Below are 17,085 nucleotides of genomic sequence, written 5' to 3' on the forward strand. Positions count from 1 at the left end.
TAGGGACATGGTTAAGGTAATGGTTGGAATTAATGATCTTAGGGGTCTTTTCCAGAATAAAGTGTTCTATGGCTCAATTATACATAGAATAAACCAGGTCAGAAGAGACCTTCAAGATCATCACGTCCAACCTATCAACCAATCCAACCCACCTAAACAACTAACCCATGGCACCAAGCACCCCATCAAGTCTCCTCCTGAACACCTTCAATGATGGCGACTCCACCACCTCCCCAGGCAGCCCATTCCAATGGGCAATCACTCTCTCTGTATAGAACTTCTTCCTAATATCCAACCTAAACCTCCCCTGGCGCAGCCTGAGACTGTGTCCTCTGTGTCCCAATTATCCTCAGTATTTAGAAAATTTTTCACAAAGTAGTTGCCTGCTAAGACTGAGGCCACAGTTTTCATTCTGTGTGGGTCACTGACCAGAACTCATCAGAGACAAAGGAAACAACGCTGTAACAAAAGCTCAGAAGACTAATGCTACCCATGTTACCACCTGTCTTCTCAAATGCAGCAAGTGTGGACACTTCCAAGAATGTAGAGAAGTCAAAGTAAAATTACAGCATTATCTTTATTAGACCTACAATGAATCATGATCATTTAATATCAGCTCCATTTTAAGTTTTAGTTCTGCATTGTAGGTCATACCACAAGTCAGTGCAGTAGTCTTTGGAAAATAATTTTCTTTCCTACACCTTGCTGAAATTTAAAAGTAGCCTCCAGAACACAAAACCACTCTGCAATTCAGCAAATTTATCAGAAGAAGGAGAAATCTTTTACTGCGAGGGCAGAGCTGAGCAAACAAATGTATCAGCACTCAGAGCTCAACTTTACTCATGAGGCCAAAAAAAAATCAAGCTGGCTTTATCCCAGAAGTCCTCCTACACATACATATCACCCTGCTGTCTTGTCTTCCCATCACCACCTCCACCTCATTACTGGTATTCTCTCTTCTTTTAACCAGATGTGTTGAAATCTTTTAATTGTACACTAAATATTCCTCAACCCAACTGCTGCAATTTCTACCTTTATTGCCTTCTTTAATCTCTGATCTCTACTCATAGTTATGAGGACTCAGAAGGCTGTTGGCAGAGCACACTCACTTCTACAAAATGGGCCAAACCAAGCAGTTTCTTTCTCTCTCCCCTCAATACCCAAATCCAACTCAGATGTTCTTCCAACTGTCTCATTTTCATGGTTTCATTCAGTTTATCCCTCTGACCCTACAACTCCTCTTTCACTCATGCTTTATTTTCCAGCAATCTTCATCTTCTAGTCACGTTTCTACCTTATTTCCTGCCCAATCAATTCATCCTATCCTGGCCAATGATGAAACTCCTCCTCAGATGAGGGTCACTGTGATAGCTGCTTGCAGTGAGCTATGCCTTTTCACTGAGATGCAAGAAGCAAAAGTCCTTTAGTGCTAATTGCTAAAGCCCTTCTCCAATCTGTCCAAGAATATAAGGATAGCAGATGACTCAAAGAAGAAAGACGACTTTATCTCTCTTGTTATGTCAAAGATGGAACATTCCCATTTCTTAGCCACCAAGGAAGAGCTGTGCTCTTTTACCAGCCTAAAGGGGAAAAAAGAAAAAAAAGAACTAAAGACTCAGGTTGTAGCTTCACAGAGCCATAGGGAATCACACTAATCCTAGTAACCTACATATGCTATCATTTAATGTTATATCAAATCTAGATGATTTTGTACCTCTCCCCTCACTGCTTTGAACTGGTCTTGTTGAGCTTCTTCCATCCCAAGAGAGAAATGATATCTGGAGATGTAGGCATAGTCCCAACCGCCCAACAGCACTGACATTGGAATCCTCTGTCTTGGGCAAATAATGGAACTATTTAGTTCCATTATTAGTTAGTTAATGCTTGCAAGTATTAAATGGGTTTAGGCATACGGGCTGCTGCATCGGGGCATAGCTATCTGTAACTCAAGCACTGCACAGGCAGCACTAATTGTTGCTAATGCGTACCAAGCATCTTGGCTCTCTGTTTCCTAAATGTTAATAATTTCTTCAAAACAAGTGTTGCTCAATTGTTTCAATATAGAGGAAAAAGCCCTTAGACCAAACCTAATTTTTGCAAAAGTGCAACCATGACTGCTTGTTTATTTACTTTTTTGTTATTCATACGGAGCAGCTGGCAAAACACACCCCAGGGATTCACCTCAGATAAAGAAAACACCAAATATTAATCATGAACTTGTGTTCACTTCCAGTATGGGACAGCGTGTTGGGCCCTCCTCAAGGGAGAAGATCAAAGGACTGCAAGTCACATTCCCCATTTGGCACATTTTTGCAGTTCTTCATCATTCTTCATCAGAGAGGCTAGGCTTGGTCCATTCATTGTTTTACTTGGGTTTCTATTTGTACATGATGAAGGGCAGGCAAAAGGTCAATCAAGATCTGCACCAGGGGGGAGCCAGAAGACTCCCACCTGGTGAGTCTCAAGGCTGGGGGAATGGGATAGAAGACATGCAATATGAGAGAGGCTTTTCCTTCTTCAGCAAGGCTTTTATAGCTCAGACCCCCTCAAGACCTCAAACCCCAACTGAAAAAAATCATAGAATCATTTCTTCTTGAAAAAAAACTTTTAAATCATCAAGTTCTAACTGTAAACCAAACACTGCCAAAACCACCAGTAAACCATGTCTCTAAGTGCCACATCTACATGTCTTCTAAATACCTCCAAGGACAGTGACTGAACATGCAGCATTGCAAATCCTCACTGGCAATGGCCAATCAAGAGCAAGAATAGAATAGAATAGAATAGAATTAACCAGGTTGGAAGAGACCTTCGAGGTCATCAAGTCCAACCCATCATCCAACACCATCTAATCAACTAAACCATGGCACCAAGCACCCCATCCAGTCTCTTCCTAAACACCTCCAATGATAGTGACTCCACCACCTCCCCGGGCAGCCCACTCCAATGGCCAATCACTAGGTGAAGAATTTCTTCCTAACATCCAGCCTAAACCTCCCCTGGCACAGCCTGAGGCTGTGTCCTCTTGCTCTGTTGGTGGTTGCCTGGGAGAAGAGACCAACCCCCACCTGGCTACAACCTCCCTTCAGGTAGTTGTAGAGAGCAATAAGGTCTCCCCTGAGCCTCCTCTTCTCCAGGCTAAGCAACCCCAGCTCCCTCAGCCTCTCCTCATAGGGCTCGTGTTCCAAACCCCTCACCAAGTTTGTTGCCCTTCTCTGGACATGTTCCAGCAAGTCAACATCTTTCCTAAACTGAGGGGCCCAAAACTGGACACAGGACTCAAGGTGTGGCCTGACCAGTGCAGAGTACAGGGGCAGAATGACCTCCCTACTCCTGCTGGTCGCACTGTTCCTGATACAGGCCAAGATGCCATTGGCCTTCTTGGCCACCTGGACATACTGCTGGCCTACTATCAACCAGTACCCCCAGGTCCCTTTCTGCCTGGCTGCTCTCCAGCCACTCTGACCCCAGCCTGTAGCACTGTAGACACTAAAGTGCTACAAGAGTGTCTAATGCAGATACAAGCCCGTGAGTCATCAGCATGTGCGTTTGCCATGCCTGAGATCGACAAGACAAAAGGTTTGTGCCTACACAACACAGGATTCCATGGAAAGAATGGATTTAATTTTCCTCAGCAGGCTACCAACTAGGGCATACTCTACCCTAACCCTGCCCGCTCTCCTCAACAACCCTCTTCAAAAACCTTTCCTGTTACCCCACACAGCACTGCATGAATTCAGGCAGCCATAGCCCTATGCCCCACCACCACCTTGTGAAACTTGGTTAACCAGTGCCACACACAGCCCCACTAGTAGCAAACTCAGAGATTTCTTGTTTTCTTAAGGATGTTGCAGAGTGTTTAAGTATTGTGATCCATTGTTTACTGAGGCAAGCTCCGCAGCTGTCATACAATCTCCCTGAGAAAGATAAGGTGAGTGCTCATGCATCACTTGCAGTTTCCTACGACATTCTGATCAGTATAATCCTTCTTTTCAGGCAGGAAAACAACCTGCATCTTGGCTCCTACAGCCACTGCAATCTGATGGGAAAAAAACCCACTCCTTTGACATCACTCAACCATCAATCTGTCTCCTCCATATCTGCAGGCAAATATTTGTCACTGTCCTTATAGTTACATTTCTTCATCAGCCATTTGTGCCCGCAGAGATGGTGCAAAATTTAGGACAATGGTTTTCACCAGCAAGAATGCAGGAGAGGACAGTGAAAGCGTGGCTAAACTCTCCTTGAATTTCACCTGCACGTAGTCAGATCTAGCACAGAAGCAGATGTGTCATATTTTAATGAACATCTGAAACAGAAGTTGACCCTCTTTGCTGGTTCAACAGAGACCGAATTAGAGATGCCAAGTCAAATGCACAGTTTGTACTTTTTAGCTAGCCAGGCTTATGAGGACTCCTGTCTTCTGTGAACAAAGGTCCCACTGTGAGTCAGTCACAGCAATGAATTGGAGCAGAGGCTGTAAAATCCTGAAAGACTTTTGAAATGAACCTGTTCTCATAAGGATCAGTGTTTTTAGATTGGAAGCTGGCTAATAATACTAACAGATTATCAGAGACCACATTTCATCAATGACCTCCACCTCTTTTATTAAAGTGCTGTAAAACAGAGCAATCCTCATGTATAAAACGCAGATCTGAATTTTGCAGCTCAAGCACTTCCACTAAAACACATTCTAAGGATCACCCAGTGTTATACAAAGGACAGTATGGTTGATCTCTGAAGTCAGAGCTTTTTAAGCCAAAGCACAAGAGTTTCTTCAGGATTTTATCTGTACCTCCCAAAGCTAGAAATTATCAGAAACCCTCTAACCCAGTCTACTGTGTATTGCAGATCACAGACTATCATCCAGCTAATTCTATTCTAAGCCAAGAAGCACATCACATTTCTTACCACTTGATTCAGCCATATTAGAGGAACAACTTGGCCAGTTGGACCTGTGATAGCTAGAGTTTCCATTTACAGACGTGATGTTTCATTGCTGCGTACTTTCACTGCGGCCTGGCTCAACACACAAGCTTACATTCGGTTTCAACTGCACAATCCCATTGACTTCGTATTAAGTACATATTAAGTGCTTGACTGTTCATGGCTTTGTAGGATAAACTCAACATGACTAAACAAGAATACTTCCTATGAGACTGCTGGCACTAATGTGAACTTTATCAAACCATAATGACATCCTTGAATGGAAAGTTTCATAAGAATGTGATATATTAACACTCATCAGAAGCAGATGTTTCAGATAAATGAGGTCTCCCACACCACTGGCTCACAAACTTACTCAGTTAGGTAACTATGCTAAACTTGAGAATGGGGGCTCCGTAAGGCATGCCTTTGCATCAAACCATAGAAAAAGAAGAAAAGCACTTGGTTTCCTTTCCACCCTGTTTATTTCTCTGAGGTGTGCCTGGGATCTGAAAAGAAGCAGCCCACTTATATGTCCTAGATCAAACCGCTGTGCCAAAGAACTGACCAGGCATATGCTCCTGTTAGCTGCTGCTCTTAGCCTCAGTTACAGCAGCAGTACCTCTGGAAAATGCAAGTAAGCTACTCTGCTGCTGACAAGAGATTTTCATGGCTTTGTCCATACTTATTATGCTGATGACCTTCTGAGCACCTGTTCCCCACTGAGTCCACCTCATTCAGTTCTGCTGCTAAGGATTCTCTCCTTCTCATCATCACCACCACTCATGATCAGAGGTCCCTCTTTTACTTGAACTATTGTACCTTTTTGAAGCTTTACTTTCCCTCCCCCCACGCCAATATGTAAGAGCTCCACAATTACTTTGCTTCCTGAAGCTTTGCTGCAAAGTCTTCTTTTTCTCTCTTGCAAGTTAGGATTTGCTTTGTCTAAAACATTTTGTGAATGAAGGGCATTTTTCCAAAACCCCTTTTCTTCTTGAGGCCTCAAGGAATAGCACAGTGAAAAAAATTTTCAATCAAATCTCATTGCAATTATTTGTGAAGTGTCTTGGACACCATTACTGGGAAAGTGTCAAAGAACTAGAATAATTATTGTTATAATTATTATTATAGAATGATAAAAATATTGAGAGCTGTTGGGTGTAATTTGCAGAAGTTTTGCCTGAGAGCAAATTATTTACCTAACCACCTTATGTTTATGGCTTTATCTATCATAATTTTCAAACAATTTCTAAATCAAAGCTAAAGAAGAAAATTGCAGCTTCATTTGCCACAGTACCATTTTTCAAGGTTAGAAAGAAAATTGCCACAAGGTTTTCTTAATGGAAACAAAATCTATACTGAAACGCACTGACAGTCAAACATTCTGCGGCACTCCCAGGAGGCCACCAGTTTCCGGTCAACACTCCATCATTTGTTAATCTTAGGACTCCCTGTATGGAGATCCAAGGCCAGCAAGGCTATGAGCTGGAAGACAATGCTGCCATAATGTTTAGCCAGATATGTTCAGGCAGACATGTTTCTCTTACTTCACCCCACAGTCTTCATTCTTTGTTGACTAAAATTTTGGCTCAGATTGTCAAAATCTCACTTGCTCAAGGCAAGTGTAAATCTGCATCACAGTTTCCTAAGGGACTTTCCTAGCTGGCCTTTGGAGTTGATGGATGCTAATGTGCTTTTTTCCCCACCAATATACAGTACAGAGAATAATGTATTAGTGACCAACTCAACAATAGGGGGGGGTGTTGGTAAAATGTCAAGAACCTTCAAAAGAAATAAATCATACCCTATTATCCTTCAGCACACAAAGCTAAAACAGCTTTTGCTTTCAATACAACAAATGAACACTTTAACTGCTCCCCACAGATTTCAGTGTTTGAAGCTGGCCACATTTCAATAAAATGTTGTTTAAAGAAAGAAAATATATTGCAAGCTACATTCGAGCAACCTGAATCACATTCATCTGGTAGGAGGTAATAATTACAGGCAGCCTGAAGATGAGTCTAAATCTCAGATTTAAGCATTATTTCATTTTGAAAACCTGAGGCAACAGACAGAGCAACTTCTCTGCATCTAGGAAAGACTGAGGATTAGACAATGGGTCAACTATTGCAAACTGAGAGCTCCCACCAGCCATGATGACGTCTAAAAAGCTGATAAGATCTGGGATATAAGCTATTTAACCAAGCCCACCTGTCTCCTGTGCTTCAGCATGGGATCAGCTGAGATGTTTTTATGGATGAAGACAGGTTGCAATTATTAAAGCAGGAACAAATTATGTTCTTCCAGTTTACAGTAACTGCCATGACCCAAGGGAGAAAGCCCTGGGAGACAGAACAGAGAGAAAACTGAGAAAGTCTATCATAGTTTTTTTCTGAGCATAGCGATTTAATGGATAAAGCTAATGAGAAATAAATAAGAGCAGAAACTACAAGTGGAAACCTGTCTACAACTCATTTCCAGTTAAATTGTGAACAACCAAGTGATTCATGTAACACAGATGAGTTTGCAAACTTTTAAGGGCTTCCTGGGTAAACAAGCTGAAACCAAGCACTCTGCACCCATTACAAACACACATGCACATCAGTAGTGGCTCTGGCTCTCACAGTAGCATATCTCACATAATATTGTCATGGCAGAAGATGTTTCTGGCTTTCCAAAGGGGTATGTTGCAAAGGAACTCCAAATGCCTTTAATGGATAGCAAAGGTGCTTTATGTCCAAGAAACAGGTGCATAACAGTGAAATATACTGCTAAGAACCAGGACAGCATGGCAAGGGCGCAGCCCAGTTGCAATTGCAGGGACTGATCCGTTGGTTGTATGACATGTATGGAAAAGACAAAAAAGACAAGTGTGACTGACAAGAACTAGAAGCAATTTCTCCAAGGTGTGGCTTACCAGAGTGATCCACAGTGGAGCTGTGCCAGGATGGCATGCTGTTTAGTGAAATGAGGCCTGGACACATATGTACATGCACATGTAATGTATTTATTTTTTTTAGAAAAGGATATACTAAAGATGCATTTGACTTGTTTCACTCATTTCCCAACTCACTGAAAAACAAGCAAGAATGCAAGATCCTTAATGTAGCTACCCACTTACAGCCAAAAAGGTAATAAGACACCAGAAACAGCCTCCTGGGAAGTAAAAGATCATTTTGTTATTGATCTAACAAGGGAAATCAAATTTTAACTGGATTTTCTATAAGCACAGAGTAGAACAATCTAATCATGAAAAACCCAAACTTGGTACGTTATTATTGGTGGTGAACTGCATAATGAGCATCATTTATAAACCCCAGGGATACTGGAGCACCATTGTGTTAGTTTGGTACTGTGAAAACACACAGCATGGTGCTCACAGCACAAATTCCTAACCTGTCCCTCACAATCTCTATGCAGTCTGCTAGGATAAATCATTCAGCTCACAGCCCCTTCCCAGCCATCATCTCTCCTGGCAGTGCATACTTTGTCTATTTAGGATTAGAATTCATATCCCTTGACTTTTCTAGACCATTTTCTGTTGGTCATGAGTAGTGGCAAGTGGTTTGGTGAATGGATGCTGTGAAGAAACAAGCACTTCTTCAGGTTTGAACACAACTGAAGTAAAAGCATTCTGCATACATAGACTCCTTTCTGCTTAAATGAGTAGGTCATGCGCTGTATTCTCTCTTTCCTCCCCCTCCAACAGCAATACAAAGGAGACATCAATTCAAACAGATGGTTGGGTAGTGTGGATGAGGTATGATAAGCAAGAGATGAGGCACAGAAAATACATAATTTCTCAGGAAATCGGTTTAAAAGTAGACAGAAAGGAGTTTTACTTGACTATTCCATGACAAGGATATTAACCAGCCAACTGGATGTTAACGCCTTAAGCTGGAGGAAAAGCACAATAATAAAAGAGGCTGAACACAAACAAGGTGGGAACTGAAGAGTGGAGAGCACAAAACATGTTATGGCACCCCATTTGTCTTGCAATGGGAAGCATGGCTAGCAAGGTTGTGAAAAAGAATCTATTCAACCCCTTTGTAACATAAACTGCTTTGTTAATCTGTTTTTTCTGGCAGTAAATTAATGCATCCTGTATGACTGAATGGTCTGGGGCCTTACTTATTATTACCATCCATCCACTAAAAATGGCTGGTGTAACACAATCCTCTTCCCTGGCAGCGGGACCATCAGCAGAGCTGCTGATGGGGTCAGTGTTTCAGTTGTTGGCCCAGCATTCCCATTGCATAGCAGCTTGTGATCCATGGGATGATGCATTTGGAGACTCACAGAAAGCCCATGACCCACACCATTAAGCAAAGCCTTACTCAAGAGCAATTCAGAACAGCACATAAGATGTAGATTCCCCTGGTTGTCTCCCCTTCCAGTCTAAATCTGCTTGTGTTGGCATCAGAACAGGGTATAGCTTTAAGGTAAATTATATTATGAACTGAGATGTGGTTTTGGAGGTATGAGCTCTCTTTCACAGAACTTAAATACTATGTGGAGTGGAAATAAGGTGCCCTGTGTATTTTCCAGCTAAGCTTTGCAGCCGAAAATATGGAATCAAACTGTATGATGAGCAATCATGAGGAAACAGGCGTTGAGAAAAAACAGTAACTTTGAATCCAACTTGGGTTTAAGAGATCCAAATAATAAGTTGCATCATGTCCTTGATGTGTCTGCAATTTCAGTCTTTCTTTCTTTGATATAATTGTCAAGTTCTAATTAATTCATACCAGCTTTTGCCCTCTATCACTAATGAGAGGAGGAGACCAAGAACATGAAAGGAGAGGAGAGATTAATTTTTTTCTGTGAAAAACTCATGTCTGATTAAAACAAAGCAAACTGGCAGGTGTTTATGAGGCCATCATTTCTGCAGAGAAACACTCATATGGAGTGCCAAAAAATATCCACTGATTCCTCAGCATCAGGAGCTGGGGATCTAATATCCTTGCTGAATGATTTGTCTCAGTGCTGGATCCCATGAATACATTCTCTGCAAAAGTTTGGTGCTTTCAGTTAACAGGAAGAGTGCACACTTCCTCTCTCTTTCATATCTATTATTGTATTATCTATTTTAACTATCGGAATTCCACCATGTTTTGAGCCCCAAGGGTTTCTGTTTCTCCTTTCACCCCTCCCCAGTTACACAGATGGTTAAACTTATTTAGCAATTGAAATCAAGGTTTATTTACCCATTCCACCAGAGCAAGGTAAGAGCCAGTGCCATATCTTGTAGGCTTAAAGATTTTACTAATTTACTCCAATCCACTTAAACCTTTAAAGCACAGATAATGGAAAACAGACAAGAAATCTCTTACACTTTCCAAATTAAGAGACAAGAGTTTCTACCTCTGTGAAGCTCTCTAGAAGAATCCTGAAAGGTCAGCAAGGATGTCTTTGACTACTTTCTTCCTGGAAACTCTATCTCAAAGGTCACAAAACCACAACGAAATTGCCTTTATCAAGGAACCTAACCAGAGACACATTGCAAGGTACTTAATTGCCTATAGTGAAGAATGAAACTGGAGATGCGTTGTAAAGCTTTAAATGGGAACCAAAATCAATATTTCGACATTTAGGAGGAAACCATTTTTAGCAAGGAGATTCAGCAGCAGATGATTCTGGCACACTAAGCTTAACAGACCATTCTGGGGTGAATTCAGAAATAATGGTGGTACCAATATAATGATCTGTGATGTGGGTAAGTGGACAGATTGAACAGACAGCACCTTAGGAGAACATGTACACCCAGAGAAAATCCAACTGGGATAAGGACAAGAGAAAAATCAATGCCCCAGAAGAACAGTAAAAAGATTGCTCATTGCAACACAAAGGTCCCCTCTCACATTCTTAAGACCTTGTCAATGTAAATACCTAGATGAAAAGCAGAAAAACTACTAGCAGAGGTGATAAATACATAACAAAACCAAAACAAACTAAAAAAGAGCAACAAACAAAGGCAGCCACTCACTGCAATTTTAAAACTATTTACTCCTCTTGCATTTAAGTATGTCCAAATTCTTTGTCACTCACTTTTCACTTATTGTCTGTATCCAGACTGCCAGGTGAAGTATATAATCATCACTAAACTCAGTTAGAGAAAAGGAGTCTGAAACACAGCTTCAATGTGGCAGAAGATTACAGGGAGCCTGCAGCAGAATTGAAAACAGAGATTCTTATACCAGGAGTCCCAAGACTGCCTGAATTAAGCGACTGCTGTGAAACCTCTGAGTTAAAACACTGTAAAGCATCAAAGGGAATATGATTCATCCAGGCCACTCACACTGGCCTGTGGATCACAGGTGGAAGGAAAACAGCAGAGACTAAACCATCATCCATAACAACACCAGGAAGGCCTTGCAAATGGATCATCCTACTGGAACTTGAAACAGGAACAGAAGCTCTTACCTTCAAAGGAAATTGTGGGGTGTTCTTTTCTGACACACTGCTGATTTTCAGCTTCAGAGTATTCAGGTACATTTTGTGATGCTGAGAGATGAAAAGCAAGAAGAAAAAGGCTTGGCAATGACAGGGAAATGGCCTTTAATCTTGAAACAACCATGACTGAAGGGCAGCTGCAGATCTAGCTTCCAAGGTAGGCCCAGGGAGGATACCTGAAATACAAATAATTCTACTTTCAGAAAGATGAATGCTTATCCCAAATGTGTAACATGGGTAGAGAAGGGTAGAGGTTTTCCTTTCTTCCCAACCCCACTTGTGCTTAAGTACACAAGATAAAGTTATTCCAGAAGCAGTATCTAAATTTGAAAAAAACTTAAAAACAGGTAAATAAATAAAAGGGGGAAAAAAAATTTACACCTTCAGAAAGAAGGGAAGGTGCACAGCTCTCTGAATATGTATCTTTGTGTACCTTTGGGATGTATGTCCATGTAGACCACAGCTGATGTGCAACGGCCAGCACTGATAACATGAAATCTCAACTATTGCAGATGTAAGCGTGTCCCCCCTTGTGGACACCTCACTCCTTGGTTTCATGACATGTCCATGTTTAAATGTCATGCTACACTCCAGAGATTGCTAAGGAAAGGCCAGCATCAGTCATCACAAAAACAAACGTGCAATTCGTTTTGTTCTAAGAGGCGATTTACACAATTTACTGCTGTTGTTTTAAATACCTTGAAACTAGAAAACTCAATTTAAAGGTGTTGCCAGGTATCAAGGTAACAAAAATTAAAAGACCTTAATGGGAAGAATGGTGAGAAGTGAGACAACTGCCTGCATTATCATGGGATGCTATAGTTCCCAGTCACAGGAGCTGAAGCACAGCTGAAAAGGAAGAGCACTCACTCTCAGGCTAGGAGAGGGGAAAGTCATGCCTTTCATATGTGAACGTTTTAACAACAGCAGCAGAAGAGATATAGGTCTAAAAACTCCCCTGGGCCTACCAGGCCTGAGGCAGGGGATGGAGGATTAATTAGCCCATGCCACAAGCTTCCCTGGATGCTGCCACACCTTAGGAAAACCTGCATTGCCAAATTTAATCTCACTGTGCTTATTTTCCTGTGCAACTTTCCTCAGTTATTGCAAACACATGTTTTCAAATAAATGGAGTCTCCTGCTTTTAAATCTTATCTAGTGATAAAGCTGACTCTGATTAAATACACACATAATGAGATTTCCAGTTCCTGTGGGTGCTGTGATTCATAAAGGCAGGGTAACGGTGAACAGCTGTGGTGCCCAGTACCTCTGTACTTGTATTCAGAGTCTTCAAAACACCTTCAGTGAGCTGAAGTGGTCAGGCCAATGATTAACAGCAACAATGTCACTCCATGGCATGGAGTGAACTGCAATGTAAGGGGCAATATTGGGGCATCCAGGAGCTGGAAGAAGTTTGTAAAGGTCTTTGGGCATCAGAGGAGCAAAAAGGGACTGCTTATGGCAGCAATAGGGGACAGCTGGTTTGAAAGATGGATCCTATGTTTTACTCTTATCTGTATTTCTCTGTGATTTTGAACACTGGCACAAAGATGAGTTATCATTGCATCCATTATGCATGTCCTCAGCAGCAGCTACATACCATTGACTGAAAATAGTGTTGGCATTCGGGATTTGGGGTAGTTCTAGGGACTTGGTTTCCCAGCTAGTGTAAGTGAAAGATTACAGCATTTTACTTTTTTTTTTTTCCCCCAGACCCATATACATGCAGATTTTATGCAGGGATGTATAAAATTTCCTTCCAGTATTCCAAAGGAGGTTCTACAGTGCTTCAGAATGAAAGGAGTTTTTTTAAACACAGCAAATACCATGTTAAATTTAAAAATGGGACTGGCAGAAGCAAGAGATGTGAATCATTCAAAGCTAAGGCCAGCACAGCGTTTAGTCATTAAGCACAAGCATACTGCAGGGCGTACACCACTGAGTACTGTGGCATCTCAGATGATGGAGATGTTGTGGAAGTCATGCTGCAATGAAAATTATTGATGCTGAAGCACTGGATTATATTTTCAGCCATTGGTTTAAATAATTATTATTTTTTTTCAATACAGATGTGGAAGTGAAACAGCACAGAGATGTGAAGACCATTTTGCATAGCTCTTGGACCCACTTAAAGTGTCAGAAGAGTAAAGCCAAATTTTCCTTAAGACAGAGATGGTTGCTTGGGGAAATGCACAGGAGGCAAAAGGACTTTGCTGTCATATATCCTTGCTGGAAACTGGAAGAGACAGTCATGGAAATCTTGCTTTATGCATGTTCTACTCCTCCCAATGCAGCCATTACAGGCTAATCTTAGAAATAAGATACTAAAACTAGACAGACTTTCAGTTTGAGCCAATATGGCTATTTTCATGTATAATCATCCAAACAATGATCTCATTCTAGATGAAAAAACTCTCAAAGAAAGACACATGGTAGTGTCCCATGCTTCTCTAAGACCCTAAGTGGCAGATGAGTAAATTCAAGTTCCTCACTCATCAGGGTCATGAAATGATAAAAAGTTACACACAGGAAAGCTTCATAACATCCCACAGCCTATTCTGTGCCAAAGCAGAGTACATTTACTAGTGTTTTGTCTGGATTAGTTGTAAAATGTGCCAAGTAGTTGGATTTCTGCCACTTTCCCTGGGAGACTTTACCACAGTCCAAGAGACTTCAGTGTTCCTTAGAAAGCTGTAACCATAATTTAGGGTAAAGTTCCATCTTCTTTTTCCTTATTGTCATAGGAAATCCAAAGAAAATAATGGTTTCAAACATGATGTGAAGTGGAAAGTAACGTATGACCAAAGAAAGATTAAAAAGAACCATTATAAACAACTCGTGTCCTTCCCTGCGTCCCCTGCCACCTATATCCATCAGGTGTGTGGAGCTCTCATGTGCTGGGAACTTGAACAAAATCAGTGTCATGTGCAGGCTTGAACTGGTGTCTACTGGAGTCAGAGACAATGGGTAAATGCCAGCTTGATCAAGGGGGATAGAAGCCAGAGCCCTACAGCACCAGCTGAACAACATTCAGACCAGCAGACAGCATTGCAAAAAGGTTGCTGTTTCAACCTGCCCCTTCTCAGGCTGCCTTGCTCATTTTTTTTCCTCAGTAGTTTCAGAGACACTCTAACTCAGTAATTGCTGTTCCCAACTGCTGCAACTTTATTTATGAAAAAACATACTCCAAATACAAAGCAGTGACATGTACAAGAGCAGGTCAATTGTATGCCAAGAGCAAACTATTAACTGCCTGGGAGAGTCCAGCAGCTAGTTGTGAAGTGTAAATGTTTTAATTCTATTGGAGATGAACAAGCTCAAGCCTTCAATTACACCCAAGCTACATATTTTCACTGTGGGGGCTGGATGCAACCAGTGCTTAGGACCATTCCTCATCCAGATTGCTAAAACACTTCACATCCTAAATACAGGCCAGGCTAGAGGTGGCTTGCACTGCTGGAACTTGTCCTAGCATTAAGCCATTTAGATACAGTTAAATGCTACAAAAAGAGTTGTTCTTATTAGACTCTCTGCTCAAAATGACTTAGAGCTCAAAAAATCACCTGTCAAAGCTTCAGTGTAGATGAGAGACAAGAGCTCAAATCCCTGGTTAAACTCAGATCTCAGACAGGACATAGTTTCAAATCTTTATTTGCTCATCTTGATGTGTCTCTACCACCTTAGCTATTCCCCTCCTACACAATGCAGACATTAGAAAAAGGAATAAAATGTCCAGTAAGATTATCTGTTCAAGTTTATCTGCCCTCTCACTCATGAAAGCCTGTTCCTCTGCACCTCTGCATAGACCAAACACCCACTGATGGGGCATCTCTCTCCCCTCTCCTGTTCTGAACAGTGAATCCCTCTAGCCCTCTGCCAAGAAAGGTCAACAAATTCAGGCTGCATTTGTATCCAGTGAAATATGTTCCAGAGACAGGAATTTTGCAGAGCACTGCTCCTGCCAGTATCCTCTTGTCTCCTAAATCAGGCTCTCTTAGCTCATGGGCCTCCCTGACTGCAGTGGCAGTGGATGGGCAAGAGCTGCTCCTTCTCAGTAAAGCAGGAGGTCTGCACACTCAGTGGGTCGATAAAGCTGAGATTTGCAACCACAGCATCAATGTGAGCACAAACCCACTGCCACATACCCATTTCTCACCCAGTCTGTTTCATGACAGCCAGATAGAGACAGGGTATAATTCTGCTTTGCCTCGTGGCTTCACCTCTTTGCACAAGCACGGCATTCAGGGGATCACCCACAGTCCCTCCCTTATTCATTCTCAGGGCATGAGTCTTTTCCAGCTCGCCCTGTATTGTATCATTGCAACTCCATTGATTTCACAGGAACTAATCCTGATTTACAGAGGGTAACTCAGATCAGGCCCTCTTTGACTAAAGCTCCATGTCTAAAAGAAAAATACCTTCAATCAATCCTTAGGGCTTTAAAACAAAGCACATTTTAAAAATGGCTGTACCAGGAATTCATATCCTGCTTTCCTCTGACTGTAACTATCATTTTGACTTAATAAAATGTGACAGTAAAGTTTAAGGATAAAAGAAAATGCTTCATCTTTCATTTTAAATAAAAGAGATGCCTTAAAATAAAGACAGAAAAAGGAACCTCCTTTAAAAGCATTAATTCTTCTACTCGGGACCTTTTGTGATTGGAACAGTTATGACTGAATAGGCTCCCAGAGGGAAGGACAGCAAAGGAAAGAGGTGGACATTAAAGTATTCAAAAAGGTATTGGAGAAATAAGGGAAATAAATATAAACATTATAAAGCACGGCAGCTCAGCAATGCAGCTATCACGGGCTGGCACAGGCAGCTCTGCCCTAGAAAACTCCAAGGCCAACAAAACCACAGTCCTTTATTCATGTGCTGCTCCTTGCCCTCCCCTTCCACCCTCACCAGCTGGAATTCATCCCACCAAACTGGTTCCAAGGGCCATTTCACACTATCGAAGAAAAGGCACAACTTCTCCCTCTTCCCCTGGCCATGCCTGCGCTGGGGAGAGGGATCTGGCTCCCACCTGAATTACGGCACACTGCGCTTGCACAAGCAGATGTCAGATCTCCTGTGCACCCTTAGATCAGCACCCCAGAAGATAGAACCACATTTTCATGCCTATAATCCAAGGGTTACCTATTAAAAAAACCCTGCAATTCAGCAGCAGGGTGGATCGTAAGAGTGTGTGGGTAAAATGCTCTCCTGTGGCAAAGCAGAAGCTCATGCTCCATGCTTATCCCTGGGGCACTCTCACAGCTCCTGCATCACACAGTCCCAGTTGGCACTGGTTGGAGTATCACAATAGGCTTTATATCAGGAATAAACAACCAAGATCTCACAACACAGGTCACTTTATTGCAACCCTTCTCTTATTCATATAAATAACTCATGTAATCCCCTGCAAAGAAGAAACCAGTGAAATCTAATACACTGCCTGATTCACGGCTCGTGAAGCCTGTAGTGGAGCTGAATAACAGAAACCCAGAGTGTGATCTCCTTAGGACTACTTCCCATAAAATATTGTCAGCACACTTTGGGACATTTTATTTCTAGAGCACTTTCTAATGGCTATTCAAACCGATGCAGGACTGGTCAAAGTCTCAGAACAAGCCCACAAAACACAATGGGATGTTCTCATTCAGATCAGGTAAGAGAGACAAAGCTCTTAATAACAGCTTGGAACAAAATTAATTGGTTGGT

At 41.8% G+C, this 17,085-nt stretch overlaps 1 protein-coding gene across 1 annotated transcript in view; it reads right to left on the bottom strand.

Moving 5' to 3' along the window:
- SEMA5B (semaphorin 5B) overlaps nt 1–17,085 on the bottom strand; it is a 286,627-nt gene that overhangs the window by 129,908 nt on the left and 139,634 nt on the right. Inside the window, exon 3 of the mRNA XM_054176331.1 lies at nt 11,350–11,555. Coding sequence (XP_054032306.1) covers nt 11,350–11,503 — 154 coding nt within the window. The 5' untranslated portion in view covers nt 11,504–11,555. The remainder of the gene's footprint in view (nt 1–11,349; nt 11,556–17,085) is intronic.

This window comes from Dryobates pubescens, chromosome 2 (genome assembly GCF_014839835.1).
Source record: "Dryobates pubescens isolate bDryPub1 chromosome 2, bDryPub1.pri, whole genome shotgun sequence".
Lineage (NCBI taxonomy): Eukaryota > Metazoa > Chordata > Aves > Piciformes > Picidae > Dryobates > Dryobates pubescens.